Here is a 26,359-nt window from a genome sequence, read left to right on the forward strand (position 1 = left end):
CTATCTGTCACTACAATTAAATGTCAAAGTTCAAGCTGCTGTGATAATGATGCTGAGAACGGGGTATGAAAACACTGTACTATGTTCATAAGGTCATGTTGTGTCATGCTTGCCTTAAAGGTGTTAATAGGAGGTGTGACATAGATGACCAGTTGCTGTTTTGTCTCTTGTTAACAAGAGTTCAAGAGTCCTATTGGGGTCCCCGAGGGCCACTTTAAGCTGTGAATGATGATTTGAATCAGCAAAAAGATTACTGCAAACCAGCTGGGTGTGAAGAGCTATTAAAATTTTCTTGTGAATTCCATGAACGGCATATATAGTCTTAATGCTGAAATGTTTATTTTACTCTGTGCACATTTCAATGTCACACTGACCAGCAAAGACAAATGTTAAAGTCCACTGTGTTTAATTTCCCACAGGTCTTTTTTTGCTCAAGAGATGCAAGTGGCATTAAACTCTTGTGATGCTTGCACAGCTCACATTTGCTGCACATGATTTAGCTTTGATTTTGTCCACAGTCATTCGCATTATCAAGGAACAGATAGCAGCAATTGGTTCAAAGGTCACTCATGTGTTGTGTGATATGAGGTGTTTTATTGGGTCGGAGACCATGCTTTCCTCAGTCTTCCTGTGTGCTTAGCACAACTGTGCACGGAACATTAGGATCTTTTCAGCCCCATCAAGGACACAACAGACTCCTGCAGGTTAACCAGGTAAAATACTCTTTATTTGATGTAATAAATATACAGATTTATATATAAATGCATTGCATAACATAATGGTTGGTAGTTAGTTGAATAGTTCATTGATGATTTTGTCAATTTGCAGACAGTTTTAAATCACAAAGTTTGAATGATATTCGTTGAATGATGAAGTTTGTCATGAATGTTGCTGCTTTCCTTCTGTAAACATCATATCTCCATATTTCATTTTTTGCCATAAATCATTGATATTAGTCACCCTTTATGTTTGTCACTGGGTTCTGCAAATATCTAACCAATAAAAAGTTTGACAACACATTATTTAATCTTCGGAAAAGTTATTCTTCCATTTCCTGAAAAACAGTGAATTTGGACATTCAAGATTTCAGTAAAACAGCGTCGATATGTTCAGTTTTCATAAATTGGCTGCTTAAAGGGACAGTTCACTCAAAAAATGAAAATACTTTTCATTTACTTACCCTTTTGTCATTTCAGTCCTGTATGACTTTCTTTGTTTTGCGAAACACATAATGAAGAATGTTGGTAACTGAACAGTGCTGGCACCCATTCACTTCTTTTGTATGGACACAAAACCAGCGCAGGTGAATGGGGGCCAGTTAAAAATATTCTTCAAAAAAATGTCTAAAACATAATTGTCAGGTTACCATCAACAATGGAGTAGTTTTTTTATAAAATTTACTATATTGTGCTCTTTACCCTTTTATCAGACCTGTGCATTCTTACCTTTGGCCCCCTCCAAAGTTCATACGCCATTCATTGTCTTTAACACCTTTGCACACCTCGTCAATACCTTTGGATATCTTCTAATCATCTAAGTTTCAAAACAGCCACCGGACTAATGAGAGAGACCTTGAACTTCTTCACTTACTTCACTTTTATAATTGTTGCATACTTTTAATTCTCTCCATAGCTCCACAACATCCTCTGCGACATGGAGTTCTTGTGTGAGTTCCTTTTTACCCCCCTGTCTACTTCTGGGCTGGTCTTCCTGTTTAGTCTTGCAGCTATCGCTCTGTTGCATTTGAACACTAGGCCCAAACCACTGCGTCCACCTTCAGACCTCAACCAGCAGAGCATTGGCATAGCGGTAAGTGTCTTTCATTAGCGTTGTGAAAGCATTGACAAGTCAACGTCTGATGCAGTTTTTTATGTAGAATACAAAGAATTAACACATATGATTGAAAATTCTAAGGCAATAGCATCCATGTTCATTATGTTGTTATATCTGATTCATGACACGTGGAGCTATAAAGAATTGACTGACCACCTTAAGATTACTTATTTTCATCTTTTTATTGCCCTTCAATTGAAGTATTCATTTTTTGTTTCATAAATTACAATACTTTTTCAAAAAAAGAAGAAATCAGTGGACCTGTGTTTTAATATTTCTGGCATGTTTACAGGGTGGGGCTAGAAAAGCAGCACTCATGAAAGATGATAACTTGATGTCATACTTACACGAGGATGCCAAAACTCTATATGAGGTTTTCCAGAGAGGGCTACGTGTCTCAGGTGAGAGGTCATAAGGTCAAAATTGATAACATCACTGAATATTTATATGAGACCCTGAACAACAAAACCAGTCATAAGTAGCACAGGCACATTTGTAGTGATAGCCAACAATACATTGTATGGGGCAAAATTATATATTTTTCTTTTATCCCAAAATTCATTAGGACATTAAGTAAAGATAAGTCATATTTTGTAAATTCCCTACTGTAAACATATCAAAACTTTTTCAATTTTTGTGAGTGGATGCAGCAAAATGGATAACAAAAATGACGGAAACATCAGACGCTGCTGTCAGCTCTTTGGAAATTATTCACTATATTTTGGTATCTACACTGACCAAAATTATAAAGGCAACACTTTTGTTTTAGCCCCCATTTTTCATGAGCTTAACTCAAAGATCTAAGACTTTTTCTATGTACACAAAAGGCCTCTTTCTCTCAAATATTGTTCACAAATCTGTCTAAATCTGTGTTAGTGAGCGCTTCTCCTTTGCCGAGATAATCCATCCACTTTACAGGTGTGGCATATCAAGATGCTGATTACACAGCACGATTATTGCACAAGTGTGCCTTAGGCTGGCCACAATAAAAGGCCACTCTAAAATGTGCAGTTTTATTACACAGCACAATGCCACTGATGGCGCAACTTTTGAGGGAGCGTGCGATTGGCATGCTGACTGCAGGAATGTCCACCAGAGCGGTTGTCCTTGAATTGAATTGAATGTTCATGTCTCTACCATAAACCCTCTCCAAAGGCATTTCAGAGAATTTGGCAATACATCCAACCAGCCTCACAACCGCAGACCACATGTAACCACACCAGCCCGGGACCTCCACATCCAGCATCTTCACCTCCAAGATCACACCTGATCACACCTGTATCGATTATTTAAGCAAATGAGATGTGCTCACTAACACCGATTTAGACAGATTTGTGAACAACATTTGGGAGAAAGAGGCCTTTTGTACATACTAAAAGTCTTAGATCTTTGAGTTGAGCTCATGAAAAATTGGGGCAAAAACAAAAGTGTTGTAGAGTTTATCATTTCTGTTTTCGGGTTCATCTACTCTCCATAACGTCATTACCCGGGTAACTCCGATAGAGAGCGTTTAGACAAACCTGTTTCTTACCGCCTGCTACAGTTCCTCTGATCGACAACTTTAATGGCACCCTCCGATTCCAGATTTTCAAATATCTTTCAGCTTTCAGATGATGTATAAATCTCAATTTCGCAAAGCCACAGGTTTTGTGGTCCAGGGTCACATATATACACTGAGATCCATTTGTAATACTTATATGTTTGTTCACCTATTTGTCCCTCTCTGGTGGCTCTGACATGATTTCCATACATATATTACATTTAATCTCCTTTATGCAGGAAATGGGTCCTGTCTGGGGTACAGAAAGAAGGGGCAACCTTATCAGTGGCTTAAATACAAACAGGTATTTGGACCAGCTACAAACAGATTATTGAACTCAAATCCTCATGAAGAACAACGATAGAAGTCATTATTCTCATCATTGTTTCAGGTTTCAGACAGAGCTGAAAACTTGGGATCTGGACTCATCCACAGTGGCCTAAAACCATCGCAAGAATCGTTCATTGGCATCTTTGCCCAAAACAGACCAGAGGTGATCTAATGGCCATAATAGCCAATCAAAACGTATACATTTATCACAAGACAATACACACAATCTTAACATAAACCAAAAACAACTAGTCAAACGTGCATGATGCCAGCTCCTCTTTTCTTCTCCATTCAGTGGATTATCTCTGAGCTGGCTTGCTATACTTATTCCATGGTGGCTGTGCCTCTTTACGACACCCTGGGACCTGAAGCTCTTGTGTTCATCATTAATAGAGGTAATGAGAACTGCTTTCTTGCTTCATTAGAGGTGTTCTTCAGAGCAGCTTTAGCCATAACACCTGCTGATTTATAATCCTTGTGTAATTCACACAATAAAATCACTTTATTGTTTTAGTGGCCCCGGTGAACTTGTCACCTCTACCATCAGTTCATAGCAATTATGGTTTGCTTGCCTTCATACATGGACCTTATATTTTTTAAAAACCTTATTTAAAAATAGGATTAATAAATTAATTAGGAGGGCTGGTTCGGTCATAGACTTAAATCATGATTCATTGGAGATTATCGTTAAAAGAGAACTAGAGCAAAACTTAAAGTGATTGTGTTTTATGGAGATCATCCACTACATAGTATTTTTAATGGATTTAAGAGCTCATTTAGTGGTAGTTTGGAAATACCCCAGTGTTCTACAGAGCTTTTTAGAAGGTCTTTTATACCCACTGCTGTTTTTTAATGATGTTATAAAATGTTTGTATCTTGTATGTATAGATGTCCTTTGTTTACTGTGTCCTTTGTATTGTAAACAATGATTCAAGTAATATTTAAAGTTTTTTTTTTTTTACTTTTGCTTATTCCACTTTGAAGAATTAAAAATGCCAAATTGAATTTTATATTTAATTCAACCTTTTTTTTTCTATTTTATTACAATTTTGCATGCTTGCAAAGCGGCTTTACAGAAAACATTGAAGTAGAGACTTAAGAAAAACAAACATCCCAATGTAAAAACAAAGGGATAGTTCTCCCAAAAATGCAAATTCTATCATTATTTACTCACCCTCTTGTCAATTTGAAACTGCGTGACTTTCTATCTTCTGCAGAACACAAAAGATGTTTTGAAGAGTCCTAGTAACCAAACTCACTTCTATTGTATACAGAAAGAACTAATGCAAGTCAATGGATACTGCCGTCGTTCGGTTACAAACATTCTTCAAAATATCTGCAGAAGAAAGCCATACAGGTTTAAAACGACAAGATAATATTCCTTGAACAACTCAAATAGTTTTCTAAACAAACATTTCAAAAATGGACGTGTGCATGTAAATATTTACTTTGCAATTATTTTCAGTATTTAATCCCATCAGATTGACAATGCTCTGATTGGATCTTGTTTTGAAGTGCTTTGTATCTATTTACACATCTCTGCAGCAAATATATCCACAGTGCTGTGTGATAAGCAAGATAAGGCAGAAATCCTGTTGGCTAACAGTGAGAAAAACCTCACGCCTGTGCTGAAAACCATCATCCTCATGGACCCTTTTGATGCTGCATTAACTGAGAGAGGCTCGAAGATTGAAGTGAATGTTCTGTCCCTGAAAGATGTAGAGGTACTTTGACCGCTCTCTCAGTGCAACTGTAAATAATAAAACAAAAACAAAAGTATGAAACATGTTGGCATCTTGTATCAGTATTTAAAATAACAATGTTTTTAGGCCTTGGGAAAAAACAACCATCAGAAGCCAGTTGTAAGTAATGAGATTAATTTTAAAATGCATAATTTATTTTCTTAGCATTTAGTATTGATCTCAGTGTATTAGAAAATAAGTGTGATTTGTTTTTTTAGCCACCAAAACCAGAAGACTTAAGCATTATTTGCTTCACAAGTGGAACCACTGGTAAGCATAATGCAACCTGTATTACTAAATGACACTATAGGCCTAAGGCTAGTCCCAGACTAAAAAAAAAGTCTTAACTGGATATAATTTACTCAGAAATATCTTAAAATATATCAGTGTCATTGTTTTGTCTAGAGATGCATACCAGTAATGTATTCTTCTGAGGTATTTTTATAAAAGTTACAGAAATATCTTAATTCAATTTATAGTCCTGTCTTAAACTAAGCCGTGTCTGTGGAACCCAGTTCTATATGGCACACATTTTTAGCTGTTAAAGAGACAGTTCACCTTAATCTAAAAGTTCAGTAATCATTTACTCACCCTCTTGACATTCAAAACTTGATAGGTTTCTGTGCAACACATAAGATATTTTGAGAAATGTCAATTTTGTGTCAATACAATGGAAGTAGCTTTCCTGTGGCTCAGTGGTGAGAGCATGGCACCAGAAATGCCAAGGTCATGGGTTCGATCTAAGGGGATTGGGCATAGTCAGAAACAAATGTATAATTCAATGCAATAGAAGTCGCTTTGGATAAAAGCATCTGCGAAATGCATAAGTCAAACTGGGGCCAGTGATGTTTGGTTACCAACGTTCTTGACAATATCTTCCTTTGTGTTCTGCACAGGAAACAAAGTCATACAGATTTTGAATGACATGCGGTTGACTAGATGATGAAAGAATTTTTGGATGACTATGCCTTTAAATTGTTTTGCCACCTCTGGTGTTTTGGGGCAGTGCGAAATGTGCATGAGCTCTAATACCAGAATGCTTTCAGGTGATCCAAAGGGAGCCATGCTTACCCACGAGAATGTGGTTTCAGACGCAGCTGGTGTGGTTAAGGTTTTTGAGGTACAGTACTTCACTGTGAAAAATGATTTTTCCAAATCCTCTATGGAGTAAGTTTCAGTGTTGAATGGCAATCCCATGTTTCTTCAGAGCGTTTTCATCCCGGTTACATCTGACGTGTCCATCTCGTTCCTGCCGCTGGCTCACATGTTTGAGAGGGTGGTACAGGTGAGGATGCCTACATTATCAATTCTGATCAAGATCTTTATAGCCATTAATGTCACATAGTTGAAGAACATTAATATTAAGCTCTTTGTGTTTAATGGATATGTATTAGACAGTGTTATATGGTGCTGGAGGAAGAGTTGGCTTCTTTCAAGGTAATATCACACTTCTCCCAGATGACATGAAAGCACTACAACCCACCGTATTTCCAGTGGTCCCACGTCTTCTGAATCGTATTTATGATAAGGTTTGTCAAATTTGCATGCTTATATTGAACATATCATAATAATGATAAACTACTGAGATAAACCATAACCACACATAATATAATTTCTTCATTTTGTGTTTACTCAAGTCTTTCACTGCATTACTATTGTCTGCACAGATCCAGAGTGAAGCCATGACACCGCTCAAGAAATCTATTCTGAACTTTGCCATCGAGAGGAAAGATGCCGAGGTGAAGCAGGGGATCATCAGAAACGACAGCATATGGGACAAACTCATCTTTAAAAAAGTGCAGGTACCGCTAACAGAATACATGCAGGGTCTCCTAATGTGGCACTGGCTTTCAGTATTTCTCTTGAAAGTAGAGCGTGTGGTTTCGCAATAACTACATTTGCTGAAAAACTATGCGTTCCTATGATGAATGGTTCTAGAAGGTTCTGAATTGTGTTTAACAGGCGTCTCTGGGAGGCCGTGTGAGAGTGATGGTGACCGGGGCGGCACCCATCTCTCCTTCTGTGCTCCGTTTCCTCAGGGCATCACTCGGGTGTCAGGTATGAAACCTTCCGCCCAGTCCACTCCCAATTCTATACGCTGTATCCTGAGAGGTCCATGTTCAGATTTCAGTAATGTTGAATATAAAAGTCTTTCAGAAAAAGTCCCTGATTTTCTGTTGTTAAAGTGATTGTATCCCCGTGACCCGAGGTACTTCGGATAAGCGGTAGAAAATGGATGGATGGATGGAAAGTGATTGTATACACAAAAAAAGATGTTATTATTTATTCACCCTCATGCTATTCTTCATTCCAAAGATTTTTTATGTCCTTGTTCACATGACTATGTATTGATCTGGTGTCACAGTGGCCATAGATTTTTGTTAACCTGCTTTCCAGATTTTCGAGGCATATGGCCAGACAGAATGCACCGCTGCCTGTTCTTTCTCCATGCCTGGTGACTGGACCACTGGTGGGTTCCTGTGACCGATAATAATAACCCGCTTTTCTTATTGCATAACCTCAATAAATGACCCCAGAACTCCTTTGAATTCAGGACATGTTGGAATTCCTATTCCATGTAATACTGTGAAACTTGTTGATGTCGAGGAAATGAATTACTTTGCATCCAACGGCGAAGGCGAGGTAATGACACGTCATTTTACAAACATTAAAATATGTCATTGTAACCTCTCATAGCTTTGCTGTTTTGTTTCAGGTTTGCGTAAAAGGAAAAAATGTGTTTCGTGGATACCTCAATGACCCGGAGAGGACAGCAGAGGCTCTGGACAAAGATGGTTGGCTGCACACTGGAGATATTGGCAAATGGTTGACGGTGAGAATACTCTTTTACAGGAAAAAAGGAACAAGTTCATAAACCCGTTCTATCCATCGTATACATTCTGTATAAATATATGTTGCTTTAACATATTTTAGAGTACATATTGTGTGGTTACGTTACCAGAGTGGAGTCTTGAAGATTATTGACAGAAAGAAGAATATCTTTAAACTGGCCCAAGGCGAATACATTGCACCGGAAAAGATCGAAAACGTTTACATTCGCAGTGCTCCCGTTGCACAAATATTTGTGCATGGTGACAGTTTACAGGTAGTCTAAACCTGTCAAAGTAAACCCATTATTTTTTTTATATTAATTTTTCTTAAATCTTTGAAACTGAAGTTTTCTTGTGTATATCTCTGTTCAGTCCTGTTTGGTGGCCATAGTGGTGCCAGATCCTGAGGTGTTACCTGGTTTCGCGGAAAAGCTGGGAGTGAAAGGTTCACTAGCGGAGCTGTGTAAAAATCAGGTGTGTGGATATATTCTGGCTTCAAAATTGTGTACAAGCAAGACTTAAGTACAGCCATGGCACAAATGTACTTGTTTTACTTATGCACATAGATGTAAATGCAACTCAGTAATATATCTTTTAAAACTTTGCAGGACGTTAAGAAAGCCATCATTTCTGACCTCGTCAAGCTGGGACGTGAAGCAGGGCTGAAGTCCTTTGAACAAGTATGCACTTCTTTTATACTTTTGGCTTTTTTTAGCTACTGACTATTTAAACATACTATTTTTTACTGCCACAAATACAACAGGTATTAGATCACATTGCCTGGAAATTTACATAAAGTTAAGTGCATTTAAATGTACAATAGGATTTGTCTAAGATTACAGTTGTCGTCATGCATTGTTTCATAAAATAAAAAATGCTTATGAAGTTTTTTCCTTTTATATTTTCAAAGGTAAAAGAGCTGCACCTTCATCCAGAGATGTTCTCTATAGAAAACGGTCTCCTCACTCCAACACTGAAAGCCAAAAGGGCTGATCTCTCTAAATACTTCAAACTTCAGATAGACGGTCTTTACGGTAATATGTAATGCACTAAAAAAAGATAGCTTCAGGTTTTTGTGTATAGTTTCACTCTTCATAGAGTTCACTTAACGCACATAACTTCCAAGATACCCTGCAGTATGACACTGTTTTACATATTTATGCTACTGATACTTGTTTTTCTATATCTTTATTTTATGTATCTATATTTTCTATATCTGGATATGTGATTATAAAACAAATGCACAAACAGTCTGTAAAGGTCTTTTGATTATCAAAGGTTGTTTATTTTTTTTCATAGGAGGAATGCTAAAAACATTAATACTTCAACATGTTTTATGTAATTATATTTTCATATATGAAGCACAGAGGGAGGATTTGTGGATTGGAAACAAATTTGTAGTTACTTTCCATTTTAAATAAAAACGAAATTAAATGTACAAAATAACTGTACAGAGCGTGGTGTATTTGTTTTGGAAAACTTCAGCAAGGTTGACTTAAGTTTTACAAAAACGTAATCAAAAATAAAATAGTTATTTCTACTATAAAGACAATTTGCATGACTAAGACTTTGTTACAACTGGAAAAAGACATTGCATAATCACTGTAGGCATCAAAGAGAGCGAGAGAGGGTGGGCCAAGGGTATGCCAAGAATTAAGAAAAAAATTCAAGTAAACATCTTGATAATCTGATACCATACGTCCAATCATAATTTTATATTCACATTTCTTTCTCTTGTGTCTATTTCTGTGGCACCTGTTCTTTGGAGATGACACAAATTAACTTCGGGGTGCCAGAATCTGTTGATTTGCAAGTAAAACTTTGTGCTGGTGAACCATTTTAAAGAAAAATCTGATTAAAAATTTGCATCACTGCTTCTTAAACATGTCTGTAACATGAGGTCGTCCGTTCAAACGGAAATTTAACAATTCTGTATCACTGTTCTTTCTTTTCTTCACCTGTCGAATTATTTGCAGAGTCATAGTGACACTTTTCGACACATCGCCGTGGAAACCATCCTCTAACACGAACTCCAGCTAGAAGAGGGAAGAGAGAAATAATTTGACACAAAAGCTTTGTGTAAAACAAAAGCTTTCTGTCAACACATTCCACAACATTTACCTTTCGCCTGCTCCTCCTTCAATAATTTGTCTCCATACATCCACCACCTGTTCATGAACAACAGCACACTTACATACCACGATCATGACATCACAGTTAAACACTGAATATGAACAGCTGGTTTAACAGCAGGTCACTAAAAGAAAAAATGTTATCAGAATAATGAGAATGTTTCTCACTTTGTTCCTCTTGTAGCTAAGATGGTCTCTCCCTTTGTCAGTTTGATTCTGGGCTCTTCTGTACACGGAGTCCTAAAGAATGTATTCAGTCCTTTTCCCAAAGGACAACAAGCCCCATTGTATTCCTCCACTACTCTGTATTCAACCTGCAAACAGGACATTTGTCATTTTATCACTTCTTTACCAAATACCCCCCTCTGCTGTTAAAAAAAGCAATTACATCAATACTCACACTTCGTTGACGCTTATCCTGTTTTTGGTTCAGTTGCTCAATCTTAAGGAAAAGGAAACAAAAATACCACTACAATATATCACCTATATAATTATCAAAAGAAAAAAGTAACAACATTATGTTAAGCACATACAGTTAAAGTGTACTGGTTACACTTCTCATGCACAGGCCATTCAATCCCATCTCCCACTGGGGTTCCAGACCAGGTGAACACCTGCTTGAAATTCTCCAATCGGCTACCCAGGTCATAGGGGAAGATGAACTCTTCACCGGTTTGATAGTATTGGATTCTGTCTTTGGCCTGGGTAAACAGTTAGTGTTGGTTTAATGTCATTAATAAAACTTACGGGACAGACAGACATGCGACTCATGCTTTAAGTCAGTTACACTCACGGTCATTATTTTAATCACACAACTTTGACATGACATGTTTTATACAAGTGCCTTTGGGGACCTGACATGAAATGCTTTTTAAAAATTGACACGTCTTGCAGTGCACTGTACGTCAATGTATTTATTTGATGTTAATTTCAACATTTAAGAATAATGAGTACTGTTGCCATGTATTGGATTGGGTGATAACAGATTAGATCACCTCATGCAGCCAATAAGCATGCTAGAAATTCACTTACTTTCTCCTCAATCCACACTTCGATTGAGGTTTTGTTTCGGAGAATCACCTTCATCTATAAAACAAAATGGGAAATGATTATATACCACCGTGACAATATTTAACGCAAACAACTTTACAAGCAAAATGAGACTTAATTTAACTTGTTGTCCCACCTGAATAAAGAACAGCATACCGACAGCAATAGTGGTACCAAGTGCTAGTCCTAATGCGAAGAGAGTGGATGCAAATGCTGCAATGCTGAAAGGCATTATGGGATGATGGACGTGCCGAGCAGCACTCATGTCAATCTTCACTGAGCTCCATCCAAAAGAGATCTAAGACAAGAAAATGAGCCAAACCATCGACACAAATAAGATACTGTCTATACAGTTTTATTGGACAAAAATTAGTATTACACAAACATTCATTGTTGAAGTGAACGGTTTACCCCAAAATAAAAATTCTGTCTTCATTTACTCGCCCTCGAGTTGTTCCAAATCTGAATAAAAAAAATTGTTCTGATGAACACAGAAAATGATATTTGGAAGAACGTTTGTACCAAACAATGATTCTTGGTCACCATTAACTACCATAGTAGGAAAAATTACAATGGTTGTCAAAAGTGCCTCAAAACTTTTTGCTTTTCTACATTCTTCAAAATATATTATTTTGTGTTCAACAGAACAAAGAAATTTATACAGATTTGCAACAACTTGAGGGTGAGTAAATGATGACAGAATTTTCATTTTTGGGTGAACTGTCCCTTTAAATGCATGAAGTCCTTCATATTCTATGCAATACTTGCTAATATGGAATTAGTGAATAACAGAAAAGTCATACCCGATCATACAGCTGAGTGTACATGGTCATGACAAAGATGAAGGCAGCATGTGTGCATCCCAGCGGAGCGAGCAGGAGAAAGCTGGTGAAGTATGCATGATTCAAATGTCCACAGCAGTTGTTAATCCATGGACAATGATGATCCATCTTCATCACACACCTGAGAAAAGGAAGAAAAAAAAGGAAATAAGAAAGGCACTGCTAGAGTTTACACACTTCAGCTTTTTAAATGTTCGGCATTCAGTCAAATCTACCTGTTACACTTGCGACAGTGATGTGACCTGGGGGCTTTATAACCTTGGCACAATCTACAGAACTGTAAGTACATCGTGTCTTGTTGGGTCTCCTGGTAGAAAATACAAACAACATACGTCATATGACAAATGTAACGCATGCATGAAAATCTTTGCATAATCTTCTCAAAACATCAGACAGAGTATCTGCTATCCTTACTGGTTTCCACTCCAGAGGGATGTAGCCGGGGCCCACAAACATGGCATTAAAGTAGTTGTAAAGAATGAGGACAGTCCAGTTAATAAGCATGATGAAATTGATGCTTCCTCCAGTGGTGTCCAGTGGCCAGCACCAGATGATCGAGTCCAAAACAGCCATGGACGAGCACACGCCAATGACAGTCAGAGCGATGATGGGACCCCAGTGACAGAGTCTCTTCACCTCATGGAGGTTCTCAAACACGATTATAGCAGATAAAATATTCATTGTTCTGTTCAATTATTTCCAATCTCTTTAAATTCCCTAATGTGAAAAGATGAACAGAGGTAGTCAGGCGCTTTGTTTTTGTTCAGTGTTTCCTGTTAAACGCAAAGAGGTCAGGGGGCATCTTTTTGGTCTCCTCGGAAACATCCAACAATCAGCTACGTCACCGGTGACAGGGGCCAGCCGTTTTCTCGAGCTGAAGACTCGGTCAGCGTGTTGCATCCTTCCGTACTAATCCTCTTTTCGCTCTATCCACCGGCTGAAGTCAAGACCACCATCTACAGAAAAGACAGGGGAACATATCAAATTTAAAAAATAAAGTTATGACGGTTGTTGTATTGTTATTATTACGGTCGTACATTATTAGTACTTTGGAAGAAAATTGTAGTTGTAATCATTTGTATTTTCAGACCACAAGTCTTGTATTTTTGACATCTCGCTGCTGCTATTTTAGATCTTAATAAAAAATCTACTGGTTGCTAACAGAGGCATTAATGCAATAATGTAACGACCTTTTATCCTAACTGCAGATCTATATGTATTTATGATCAATGTACATATTGTGTTAATAATCTCAATGGAATTTTACCACAACGTTACCTCGACACTTCCTTGTTTCTTCTCCAGCGACCAAAAAAAACCCTATTGAAATGGACAGTTACACAAAATATGAATAAACAAACACGGTGTTTAATGTAACCGATAATCTTTGATTTAAATTTCCTTTTTTAAAATAACAAAACGCTGTTCAGAAAGAAAATATAAAGCTAAGGCGAACCACGACACCCCGGAACCGTTTAAAGAAAAATGCCGAGACGGAGTTGCAGTGACACACCCGGAAGTGACGTCGGCGTCAAAATAAGCACATACAAGCAACAGTGTAGCGCAGGCCAGTTTATCCTTGTTTTAATCTTTGGGAAATAAAATACAACGATGTCTTCGGATTTTGAGACGTACGAGCAGGATTTTGGGACCCTTACGGCGGAAATAACCAACAAAATCGGAAGGATACCCAAATTAGCCGCTGGTAAGTGACTGACAAATCAGGCATACTGTTATTTTAGAAGGAAAACATTACTTATTTTCTCGATCATTTTTTGGTGCTGTCTTGTTGATTTATTTTATATAAAAGGTGTCAGTTGTCAAACGGGCTATGCTTTCATGAGAGTCAGGTGTCAGATGATGTCTGAGGATTCGGATACTATTGGAGGATATAGGGGACATGGCTCTTGGATGTCATGCTCTGTGTTGTAGAGTTTGCTGGTTGGTTGTTAACCAAGCAAGAGTTAAATTATGTATTTATGGCATATAATACTACAAAAAGGCAATGGTTCAAAAAAATGGAGCTTGTTAAAATAAGTTATCAAGCCAATGAGTAAAATCATCTAGCCATTCTGTTTTGAATACGCTACATATAAACACAAATTGACAATTACAACAATCTTGAGATTTTGGTAAATATATGGGGTTGGATACAATAATGGCTTTGTCCAAATACCACATTTGAGCACTTGACTGCTTACATGATGCTTACGTGATGCATTTCCTGTATTTAGCCTAAGTGTTCTATCGGGTGTCAATATCCCAAGTGTGCATGTAGTATTTCTAGTTCGATGGTACACACAAGTGGGAAATTGTAATTAAAGGGGTTGAATGACACGGCTAAAACAAATATCATCATTTGTTTTGGATATAATGCAATGTGTATACATGATTTTAGGTAAAAAAATGCAGTATTTTCCACATACCGTGCATGTTTGTATCTCCTTTTGCCCCGCCATTCTGAAACACACAGATTTTTACAAGTTCATCGCTCTGAAAAGTGAGGTGTGCTATGATTAGCCAGTTAACCAGTGCGTAGTAATTGGTCAAATACTGCAAGCGTGTGACGGGAATGTTAGGCCTCTTACCATATTTGTAACATCTGGTTGCAATAGGCCCTTTTCACAATGACGTAGGGATGCACGATAATTTATCGCGATACCACTAAATCCTATTTATGTTGTACATCATCTAGCCGTATTTGTGGCAGCTGTGCTAGTGACTTAGTAAAGTCCATTCTGAGGCGCTAGAGGAATTAACACTACACTGCTTCGCGGCAGAACAGAAGATGCGTGACGTCATGTGAAAAGGGCCTATTGTACTGACAGGTATGCACACCTTACTTGCGTTTACATTTGCCCTTCCCACGGACCAACGTGGTTTTGTGGGCTGTGGTTACACAAGGATGTTTTAGGCAGGTCTGAGTGAGCATTCGCTTGTAGATAGAATGCATCTTTTGTTCCGACACTATAATTTTAGCAGTTTTATGTTTCTATTACATGCATGGGCAACTTATAACACACCAAATACACAAAATGTGTTCGCACCATATGACCCCTTTAATGTCTTGTTTCTAATTAAGACGAAAAGCAGTTGCAAACATTTGACAAAATACATGCCTGTTTCTGGAGTTTTCACCAACAAAATGTGCAACACTATCCATAACAAGATTCATGATGGGATACGCTTAGCCTTGAATTCCACTCCAAAGTGTACGTAAAGGGCACGGTACTCCAAAGTGTGCGTAAAGGGGACTGCACTTGGTCTTGCACCCTTACTTCCTGTCACGTGCTCTCAAATGGCACAAGGTTGGTTACTTGGACAGGCATGGGGATATGGGTGGTTTATGTGAACAAGTACTGTAGAGAAATAGAGAAATAACTGCTAATAAAATGTTCTCTTTTTAAAGTAGTCTGCACTATAATAATGAGTGTTCATAATATTATTCTGTCCAACCCTGTATATACAGTGTATGTTTTCTCAATAAACCAAGCACAAATGCTTTGACGAAGGACTGTTTATGTCAGGATGTCAAAACAAAGGCAGCCTCATGGGCTCATAACTGTATGTAATAACATACATCTTCATTAGTAAGCCACTATAGTTAATAAAACCACAGTGTGAGATGCCAATGTGTTGCCATAGCAACAGATCTGTGTGATATTGGATTGATTAGAAAATGTTCAGAGATCCCAAAATAGCTTGATTTTTCACAGAAAATATGATAACTGTTCGGCCCCTGTGTATATAAATGATTTCCAATGGGGTTGTCAGAACTTTCTCTCATATGCAAAATCATTTCAGTTTTTCTAGTTTTGTTTAGATAAATAAAGTTTCTAAATGTAATTTAGCCAACAATATTTTTATAGTACATCATTTATTATTGCTATTTGAGTTGAGACTGAATCATTTTCTAATTTCTATTTTACATTTATTCACGTATAATAATTTTTATTAAAGCGACAGTTCGCCTGTAAATGAAAATGCTGTCATCATTTACTCTATAGGTTGTTCTAAACCTGTATTAATTTCTTGGTTCTGCTGAACACAGATAAATATATTTGGAAGAATGCCATTAGATCCCATAGTATTTATGGTAGTAATGGGGGATAAGATCTGTTTGGTTACTGACATTCTTTCTCTGTTTTCATCAAAAGAAATAAAATGTATACGAATTTTTCAAGAAAGTTTGATTTCATTTTTGGCTCAAGTATCCCTTTAGTATTGCGTTGGTAGGTGGTAACAGATAAAAAAAATATAAATCAACAATAAGCTAAAATAGATAAAGGGCTTATTTTACACTTTGTATGAAGACATGTCCGAATGCTGACTGGCTTTTTTTTAAGGATAAACATGTTTCTTTTACACTGTCCTCGAAAGTTGTATCCTGTTTTAGTACTACTCTCATTAGCCTTTTACTTTTTTGCAATAATAATTTTGTCTTTCAAGCTGTTCAGGAAGGACAAGTGTGGAAATGCAAGAAAACTTTAAAATGATTTTATAATTTTATTTTATATTAAATTAAGTATATTGTGAATAGTTCTTAGAAATAGTAGTTGTGGTTCAGGAAAAATAAATAACAGTCTTTATGATATGCGTAACCAAATAAAACTAATATGATACAGGATCATGCTGTGAATTTCCTGGATTGCAAATGAAAGACACTTCAATGAAAGGTGACTTTCATACAGCACAGTTACTTTCAGTCTAAATTATTGCTTTCAATCAGTATTAAACTGCAGAGGTCTAGTCTTACAATAACCTGATGAATTGACCTATTGCATTTGTTGCGTGTGGACAAAAGGTGAAGAAGATTAATCATTTATTTAGTCTTTCAGGGCATATGCTTGCTTGGGTAAGCGCAGTCAAACAATCGCTGTATGGGATTGCCTTTTCTTTGCATTATTTAAGCGTAATCAAAAGAATTGAAATGTGCAATGTGTTGAATTGTTAAAGCTTAAATTGCTTCTTTAGAGCTTGGCAGAAACAAACAGCGTGTCATCAGACCGGCCCACCACCAGCTGCTAAATGTATTTAAATAAATCCACTGAATATGAACAAAGCAATAAGCAAAGCATTCTCATTAGTGATAGCCAAGCTTTCCTCACTTTTGCCAGTGGAGTTCTTCTCTCGAATTAAAATCTCAATTATGCCCATAAAGAAATGTTTTTCCTTCCAAGCAAGGTACACAAATTTGTTTTTGACCGTTGACAATAGCATCAACAAAGGGGCTTATATTGTTCTCTTCGCAGCATTGTAGAGTGTCACATATGTAGAAGCATTGATAAAAACCAGTGGACAGCCAAAACGCCCTCGGCCATTTCTTGGACCAAACCGACTGTATTAAGATGTTTTGTTTTGTTGAAAAGCGCAAAACTTGTAGTTTAAAATATGAATTTAACCATAATGCAAGGCCTTGCTCCATTAAACATGAATGTGTGTGTTGCGCTTTGTGAGGTAGATTTGCACAAAGAGAACTGTCTGTCAATCACACACAATGAAAAATTTAGCAGAGATGCAAAGAGGCATCTAAGAGTCCAACTTTTCTCAGAGCGTCGGTTTGCCCAAAGAACATCTGACCTTGTGGTGGTGCCCCATGCACCTGCAATAGTGAGGGAGACATACATATATATTTATTTCAGCCTGCCTATGTCGGGTGTGAATAGAGGCCCCACTGTTTGCTCACCTTGTAGAGAATCGCCCCTGGCTGTTTACACTGTGTGGGCTGTGTGGTTGCACACAGATTTTAAAAATGAATTGATGACCACCAAAAGACGTTGGAAAGCCAAAGGGCAAAACAGAAGTTCACTTTAGTTTGCAGTTTATTGACAGCTTCCCGGTTTGATATCTGTTGATGTTGTTGCTTAATGATTCGTGCTATCGGTTGACATGGTTTGATGTGCTCCACTGGTTTTATTTGATCAGTGGATGTATAGGGATGTTGGTCTTTGGTGTATTTATTTTTAGCATTCTTCTTTCAGTTTAGAATTCATACAGTATTATGAATAGGTAGTGTTGGCTGTAAATCTGTGCCAATATGCACCACATATTTTACATTGTATTAATGGGTATGATACAGATTGCAACAGATTTTGAGAATGTCACTCACTTACAGTATGTTTCAATTAAATTGTATGCCCCTAAAATGTTTTTATACATTATAAAATATGTAGCTCCAACATTAAATTGAGAATTAAGTAAGATTTGTGGATGAAAAATCTTTAATTGTTGGCAATTGTAAACAGCCAAAATAATTTCCTTGAAGTGTGTTTTTGGCCTACAGTAACAACATTTATAAAATCACAGCCTCTCATGGCAAATCTCACATACAATGTTAATTCCAACACTCTGGATGTGACATTTTCAGGCAAAATGTGAAAAATGTAATCTCATAGAATGTATTTTTTACCGATATAATGAATAACTTGTTTATATTTTACTAAACCCATGTTGATAGACTCCTGATATTGTCTATGTCTAGTAATCTGTTTTCAAATAGAGAAAAATTCAATTGTTATGGATGTGTCAAAAAATGATGCGTATTTTTAATTTTGAAAAAATCATTCTTTGTAAATCGTGCAGAACCCAAAAGCAATGGCTCTTGAGATGCAAAATAGTTATTTTATTTTTAACTTAATTTGCACATTTATGAGAAATATTGACCGGCTTTATGGATGTGACAATTCTGACTATTGAAAAATATGGTTTAAAAACGTTCGCAAAAACTAGTTCACTGTTTCCAAAGGTGATGCATGAAATTTACAAGTGGTCAAACTCTCTACCGTGGCCTGTCTTCTACCAACGGATGAAACGCAGCACAAACTCATTGTACTTGTTCCGAGTGGGTGGCAGAGTTTGGCGAAGCTGACATCTCTCTCCTGTTTTGAGTTGCCAAGAGGCGTCTCGGCGCTCCATCGCGAACTAACAAAGGCGTTTACACGTGGAAAAATAAGACGCATCAAATATGGATCTTTGTGCGTCGAGACTGTGTAAATATATCTTCAAATGCAGCCTTGTTTTTTATTTGCTCCCTCGCTGTTGCGGGGGAGTTGGGCTGTTGTCATGAAGCACAGCTCCTCCATCCGCTGATCAATATGTTTTCTTCTTTTTGCCTTTCAGAGGAGAAGACACAGCTGGTTCTAAATGTCGACAAACAGCTTGAAGAAGTCAGAGAGTTGGTGGGTCTTTGATCAGTAATTTCCACTCGCTCGTTTTCTAAATAATGAATTTGGAGAAATTTCCCCCCTGCATAAACAACACCTGCAATGTCGCTGTTGACACGAGACACTCTTCATCTGGCTGAAGGCTGCTCAGTGCTAACGGTGTGATCACATCCACATAATGCGCTTTTAAGTGACACGGCAAGACACATTCCGCCGCATTATTGGGGGAAGACGCCGTGGCAGGTGTCGAAAGAAGGGACGCGTGTCGCGTGTAAATTGTCCCGTCGTGTCAATTTGATTGGACAGTGTAAATCAGCAGGGCCCTTTTGTGCGCAGGGGTTTGACACGGACACGCGTCGCAGCTGTCAGACCTGAACCGTGCTGGAGGTTTTAATGATGCGACACCTCCTGACATGACTAACTGAATCAGTGACTCTGTGTAATGTACTCCCATGTACATAACAATAAACTGGATAGACAGTTTAATTGTTTTTGTTCCCTGGTTAAAACGCATTCAGAGTTTTAAAATGTTGATGAATTAACATGATAACCCCCCCCAAAATAAAAATCAATTACCCTCAAGTTGTTCCAAACCTGTTTATATTTATTTGTTCTGATGAACACAAAAGGAGATATTTGGAAAAATGTTAGCAACTAACATTTCTGGGACATCATTGACTATCATAGAAGAAAAAAAATATATCATTTTTTGTTCTGTTGAACATCAAATGACATATTTTGAAGAATTTATGAAGCAACCTTTTTAATTTTTTCTTCTATGGTGGTCAATGAAAATTCCCAGAAATGTCAGTTGCAAACATTTTAAGTGAACATTTAACAATTTAAGAGAACAAAGAAATGTATACAGGTTTGGAACAACCTGGGGGGAGTAATTCATGACAGAAATTAATTAATTTATGGGTATGATGGGTATTTATGAGTATCCCTTCTATCTTGATTTTTTTGTGTTTGAAAAATTAAGTGATGTTGACTTTTTATACATTACTGTAAAGGATGTTTCACCCAAAAATGAAAATTTACTCTGATTTCTGATCGTGCAAAGAATGTGAATGTTCTTATACTTAGAAAAAAACAGTATAAAAAGTGTAATATCTGACACTGCTTGGTGGTCTGTTTGTCTTCTTTAAACATAATTGATGTTTTTAGCTGGAGCAGATGGATCTGGAGGTTCGAGAGATCCCCATTCAGAGCAGAGGCATGTTCAACAGCCGTCTGAAGAGCTACAAGCAAGAGATGGAAAAACTTGAGAAAGATTTTGTGAGTATATAAATCACTCTTAAAGCATCATGTTTAACTGATGTTTTTTGCGTGAATAGTTTCTTTTGTAAGCACGTACGCACGCACTACCAACAAAACTTTAAGAACACAGAAGGTCCTTCACATTTCCACTGTGGTTAATTCAGAGCGTGTTATTGAAACTACCACTTGGACCATGGAGTGTGGGCCTGTACTGTCCTTGTTTAGTTATTCATTACTCTTACCTGCCTATGAAGAATCCTCCCCACACACATCAAAACTTAATGAGATGCTTTTCCTCTGAAGCCAATATTTTCCTTTGGTGGTTTTACATCACCTTGTTTTACTGCCTCCCTGCTTTTATAGTAATGGGCCTATTCAGTTTTCTCTGAGGTGGTCACATTCGCCTACTATTGCGGTTAAGAGAAAACAAGCAAAACGCGATACAAACTTTGGTGTTGCTAGATGATTTCAGCCTGGTCTTTGTGTTGAGTTTTTGACACCAGGTTTATACAGCATTCTGTGAACTTCGATGTATTTGAATAACACGTTGGTAGGTCATATACACCTCTGTAGAAATAAGAATCATATTTTTTGCAATCCAATCCATTCTCTGCCATAGGAAGTCTCAGCACGTAGTAAATTCTCTTCGTCTGAAGTCCCTGCTTTCAAACCCTGCACCTAATGCAAGGTGCTCTTGATATCAATTACCAGATGGCTACGGCATCCACAAAGATTCCAGAAAAGAAGATATAAATTAGGATTTTTTTTTTTTAAAGGATCTTTTGGCAATGATCTGATGTTGTGCTGCTGTGCGGATAGCTCAGATCACAGTGGAGATCTTTCGTCTCGGAGAGGCCTTACGTTCCTCACGGTGGGCATTTAATTGGCCGATGATTAATCTTTAGCTTCTCCTGCTTGACTGTTGCTGTGCTTAATTATCATGCATTTAACACCCGCTGTGAAAGCCTTCATGGCTACATTCCTCTGCCGTTCACCTCTTTCTCTTCATATACTGTGGGGTTTAAAAGTCACAGTCTATATCCCCCTTAACAAAATCAAACGTTCAAAAATGTATTTAAAGATGGACAATTTAAGAATTGTCAAAGACTTAAAACAAATAGACGGTTTGATACGAAATGTATTATGCAAAAGGATGGAATGAAATAGGAATAGAGTATATCATATTTTTAATGACTGATTAATACGATTAATATTCTAGATTCAGAGAGAGCAAGTTATTTTAGTTTACTAAGACTTAAACTTTGAAAACATTTCTGTTCATCGAAACCTAATAAAATGTTGGCCTAAAAATTATTGGAAAACTTGAACTAAATAAAAAATAAAATGTTTGCATCAAACTGAAACTGACAATAATAAATAAAGACTAAGATAAAATGAATTTTATATAGCAATATAAAAAATAAATAAATAATAAAACAACAAAAGCATATAATAAAAAGCTATAATTTAAAATATCAGTAAAATACTATGAAACTAAAAACAGAACTATATTTTGATAAAACTTAGGAAATGGCATAATGCAAAATGAATAATACATTTTTTAGATTGTTCACAATTTTGTTTTATATTTACCATGTTAAACTCTTTAGATTACATTTCCTTGGTTTCTTTAAGCAAATACAAAATCATTAGAAAATTCTTCAAAAAACATTTAAACATGGATCATTGGATTTGCAAAGCTTGAGAATAACAAATTAAATTATAAATAAATTAAAGTTAAATTAATATTTTTTATAGTGGACTGAACCCTTTAGACCTCACTGTGTATTTTAATGCAAACTAAGCCTTAGATGCAAAAGATGTTGGTTATGGGTGACATCACTTTGATAGTTTATTACTTTCCAAAAAAGAACGTCAAGGTCTTTTAGGTATCCAAATAAAGATTTTAAAAAACAATGAATAATAATATTATTTAAAATGAAAACGGAGAAAAAAAAACTAAAACAAAACCAGCTCTGTTTCTCTTTGTCAGACGGGACCACACGCTCTCAGCTTTGATTTAGGGTGAGCTAGTAATTGTTCTGATTGAAAACTGTTTCTCCTCCGAGCTTTGAGTTTACGTGCATTTGAAGAACAGATCCCGCCGAAGCCTTCAGTGATAGCAAACCCCAGAAACTTGTCCTAAAGCCGGGAGATTCAGCTGGCTTCTCAGAAGTGCCAAATGCTTTAGCAGAGATGGCTTATCCTCTCCGCCACGCAACGTGAGCACACACGCACACTTCTAAGAGGTGTCAGCGAGAGGGGCCATCGCTGCCTTCTCTAAAAAAGCGCAGGCTTTGTTGTGCTTCCACGGGAAATCAAGGCCTCGTCCTGCCCTTCTCCTCCTCTGGCCTCCCTGGAGCTTCTGTCTCTTTACCCCCACTCACACTCACCCGCTCACCCACGGTTTGAAGTCTTCACTCCATCCTACTCGCCAGACTAAGCCTCCTGTTCAGCAGCAGACGGGGACCAGCCGACCCTTTAACCCTGCCATTTTTCAGTAGAAAGTAGGCAGAAATCAGAAGGACATCCTGAAGGTATGCTCCCTTCATGATGGCTTCATTTTGATAATGGGGGCATCGGGTCTTAAAGCCGAAGACCCCCAAGGAGGCCTTGTATTAGCAAAAAGGCGAGAACGCGTAAGAAATTAAAAAAGAGCACATGCTCTCTAAACAAGAAAAGCAGATTTTTTTTGTGTTTGATTGGGATGTGGTTGAAGTCAGGGACCAGACAGACATGCCTTTTAGCAACGTCTTTGATTTGCAAAAGAGTGCAATATTTCAGTGAAACCATTTGGGTAAACAGACAGTACTTCTTCAAAAAAAACTGGCAAAGTTTATCTTTGACCTTTGTGTGAGGACACAAGTTGACAAAATGGACCACTTTGTCACTTTGTTGAGGTCAGCAGGGTCCCCATTTCGTTATTAAATTCATATTAAAAACAGTTTTAGATCAAATAAATGAAATAATTAAGGGTATGTTTCATGAAATGTTTTAATTTGTTCTTGGTTCTTCATGACATATCTCAATCTCTCATTTTTGGGGGGTCTTTTTCTGTATTGTTGAATATCTATTTTGTATTAAAAAGCGATTGATTCTTTAAAATGGGGACTTCAACTCAGAAGTTTTGTTGAGTTGTTAGATGTATACGATCATACATAAACCCCACTGAGTGACACATTTCCCTTAGTGAACAACAGATGGAGACATTGCTTAAGCTATTGTCCAACAGACGCTGCTCCTCACTGCTTATAGGCAATTGTTACTCAAATAAATGCGCTTTCATGGATATAGATAGACCATCGGCTCGGATCACAATGGCTTCTTTAGACTTATTTATATTGAGGAAGTCGTTGACACACTACATGTCCTGGTGATGTTGATGGTGTTTGCCCTTTTTGACAGCAAGTAACACATGCAGACAATTCAGCTTGTTCTACACAGAAAGACGAATGAAGGGCGGTGTAAAATACATTTGTGAAATATTTTTTAGTCATTTGGCAGACGCTTTTACCTCTCAACCTCTTAAATATGTTGACTTGCTTATAATACCACAAAACATCTTTATCATCATTTGGCTGATTCTCAACTAACAATTAAGTTGACTGGATAATTTAAAGTGTGCTGTTAATGTTGAAAATATTTTTCATATAGTACAATAAAAAAATAAAGTGAACTTCATGTAGGATTAAATAGGAATAAGGTTGTTCTTATAACAGCGATTTTCATTTTAGGGTAACGAGTCATTCTATGATCATATATGATGGATTTGTTAATCATTGTATATCATTGTATATCAAAGATTTTTTTGTCAGGCTTTGTTATAGACAATATCAATAGTCAATTTTTTTTTTGATATAGAAGAAAAAGTGTTTTTCATTTTGTTAATTCAATATTTATTCTCTAGATTACAGATTCTATATACTTGATCTTGATATTTCAAGTCAATATGTGGCATTTGCGAGTTTTTAATATGTAGTTTAAATCTAAATATAAAATGTAAAAGTGTTATATTGTTGTATATTGTATATTGTAATTGTATATTGTTTAAACTTCCCAAAATTGGTACAAGGCAAGCTGTAAGTAAATATCATTCTTCTTCTGTATTTTGGTTCAACATTTTATATAATTTTTTGCCTGTGCTTTCCAAATAGCAATAGTCTTTAGAGCTTTCTAGATATTAATATTAATTACACTTTGAGATCATTTAAATAAAGGGAATTAAATGCCCTAGCAACAAATAACATGAACATGTCTATCGAAGAATAATAAAATCTTTTCAAGGTGAATGCACTTATAAATTCAACATAAATGTGTGAATGACTTAAGATTTTAAATTTGTCCTGGTTTTTATGTCAGATACTTAACAGCTTTGCCATTTTTTAAATGAGATAATTTTTAAAAACTTTTCCAGAATCTCTCACAAAGTAAATGACTGCGATTGATTCATGATTTTTTGACATGTCGTCAAAAATCATTTTAGGGATTTGTCAACTGACAGTTAGATTTTTACAGAATTATAGGTTAAGGTCCAGGTCAAGGATTCTGCAAATCTTTTTACAAGATTATAACATCCCTTCAGGGGTTTGTCAGATAAGTAAACCGAATGCAGGTTTGTCAATCATTTTGATGAAATCCTTGACTTCACTACACTTTGCTTCAGTTTCCCAAGTTTACTTTTAATCATAATGCGCGTCTCATCTGTAGACGTGTTACAATCTTTAGTGTGCTATATCAAGTTTTACACGCACAACATGTCTTCCAAATAACACCTTTTGAATCTTTCAGAATCAAAACTGAAAACTTCTTTCTAAGAATCCTTGTTATACAGCCCAAGTCGTCTATTACAGCAAACTTTAACAAAAGAAAACCATGCCAGACATACTTGACTTGGATGTTCGACACTTTTAATCGCCTTAAATTATAACCCGATATCTGCTCTGAAAACTTGTTTGATTTGTAGCTTTAAAGAAGAGAATACAGATGAAACAAGTTTGAGTTTAGCTTCCTGTGATGGTGTTGTCCACATTTCTTGATCACAAACCGAGTTGTGTGTTCATTATTGAAATGTTACCGCTTGACGGGATTGTTTTTCAGAGATGGTACCGATTTAAGAAGGGACTAAGTGGATCTTTTGAACTTTTCTTTTATTATGGAGTTGTTTTACTTGGGTTGTCCTGCAGATTGGTTGGTGGGCAGAGATGGGATTGTGTGGCTTTGCAGAGATCAGTGCTGTGACGCGTGCTCTAATCGCAACGATGAGACTATGATGAGGTGAAGGACTGTGTCACACGAAGGAGAAAATCAAGCCTCCATGGCTGGGAATGAAGAGTCTATGTGCTTAATAAGACATTGGTGCTTTCACTCAAACTGCAAAACTGAAACTGGCACTTTGTGCTATCAAGTTTGATCAAATATTTGCTAAAGTTTGATATGCAGTGCGTATTCCATTTGCCATAACATAAAATAATAATAATAATATAATTCTAAAAGTAAATCAACATTTCCTGTTTGTACGAGTTGCACTTGATATTAAAAGTCTAGGAGTACTTGCTCTATGCTTCATAGTCAGCCATTATAAGTGCATAACTCTCAAAGAAAAAGAGGAAATATTTTTTTTCTGTATAACATTTTAG

General features: G+C 36.8%; 3 protein-coding genes across 6 annotated transcripts in view; 2 read left to right on the forward strand and 1 right to left on the reverse strand.

Moving 5' to 3' along the window:
• Positions 1-1,653: 1,653 nt before the first annotated feature.
• acsl5 (acyl-CoA synthetase long chain family member 5) lies at positions 1,654-9,435 on the forward strand. Its single transcript, XM_056771018.1, has 20 exons — positions 1,654-1,809; positions 2,126-2,234; positions 3,613-3,677; positions 3,765-3,866; positions 3,999-4,098; positions 5,249-5,427; positions 5,533-5,565; positions 5,664-5,715; positions 6,492-6,565; positions 6,653-6,730; positions 6,840-6,974; positions 7,113-7,247; positions 7,408-7,503; positions 7,843-7,915; positions 8,000-8,088; positions 8,162-8,278; positions 8,408-8,551; positions 8,649-8,750; positions 8,885-8,956; positions 9,187-9,435. Exons 1-20 carry the CDS (start codon positions 1,654-1,656, stop codon positions 9,319-9,321), a joined length of 2,046 nt encoding a protein of 681 aa, XP_056626996.1. The 3' UTR covers positions 9,322-9,435.
• Positions 9,436-9,448: 13 nt separating this feature from the next.
• On the reverse strand, positions 9,449-13,785 carry zdhhc6 (zinc finger DHHC-type palmitoyltransferase 6). Its single transcript, XM_056771019.1, has 11 exons — positions 13,579-13,785; positions 12,715-13,256; positions 12,516-12,607; positions 12,262-12,421; positions 11,595-11,756; positions 11,441-11,494; positions 10,942-11,109; positions 10,809-10,850; positions 10,577-10,722; positions 10,398-10,444; positions 9,449-10,312 (listed from the first exon to the last, which is right to left on the reverse strand). Exons 2-11 carry the CDS (start codon positions 12,979-12,981, stop codon positions 10,212-10,214), a joined length of 1,239 nt encoding a protein of 412 aa, XP_056626997.1. The 5' UTR covers positions 12,982-13,256; positions 13,579-13,785; the 3' UTR covers positions 9,449-10,211.
• Positions 13,786-13,799: 14 nt separating this feature from the next.
• Positions 13,800-26,359, forward strand: part of vti1a (vesicle transport through interaction with t-SNAREs 1A) — a 111,547-nt gene continuing 98,987 nt past the window's right edge. For 3 of the 4 annotated variants that reach the window (XM_056771023.1, XM_056771021.1, XM_056771024.1), the window contains exons 1-3: positions 13,800-14,005; positions 19,420-19,478; positions 20,631-20,741. In XM_056771023.1, coding sequence (XP_056627001.1) covers positions 13,912-14,005; positions 19,420-19,478; positions 20,631-20,741 — 264 coding nt within the window. In that variant the 5' untranslated portion in view covers positions 13,800-13,911. The remainder of the gene's footprint in view (positions 14,006-19,419; positions 19,479-20,630; positions 20,742-26,359) is intronic. The other variant, XM_056771022.1, reaches the window with a different exon arrangement.

Source organism: Triplophysa dalaica, chromosome 17 (genome assembly GCF_015846415.1).
Source record: "Triplophysa dalaica isolate WHDGS20190420 chromosome 17, ASM1584641v1, whole genome shotgun sequence".
Lineage (NCBI taxonomy): Eukaryota > Metazoa > Chordata > Actinopteri > Cypriniformes > Nemacheilidae > Triplophysa > Triplophysa dalaica.

Excerpts from the sequence above, each read along its gene's own strand:
- acsl5 (XM_056771018.1), top strand. The coding sequence starts at position 1,654 with ATGGAGTTCTTGTGTGAGTTCCTTTTTACCCCCCTGTCTACTTCTGGG. Across the intron at positions 3,867-3,998 it reads TTGCCCAAAACAGACCAGAG|TGGATTATCTCTGAGCTGGC; the intron begins GTGATCTAATGG and ends TTCTCCATTCAG. Across the intron at positions 5,716-6,491 it reads CTTCACAAGTGGAACCACTG|GTGATCCAAAGGGAGCCATG; the intron begins GTAAGCATAATG and ends GAATGCTTTCAG.
- zdhhc6 (XM_056771019.1), bottom strand. The coding sequence starts at position 12,981 with ATGAATATTTTATCTGCTATAATCGTGTTTGAGAACCTCCATGAGGTG. Across the intron at positions 12,608-12,714 it reads TCCCTCTGGAGTGGAAACCA|GAGACCCAACAAGACACGAT; the intron begins GTAAGGATAGCA and ends ATTTTCTACCAG. Across the intron at positions 10,723-10,808 it reads AGGATAAGCGTCAACGAAGT|GTTGAATACAGAGTAGTGGA; the intron begins GTGAGTATTGAT and ends TCCTGTTTGCAG.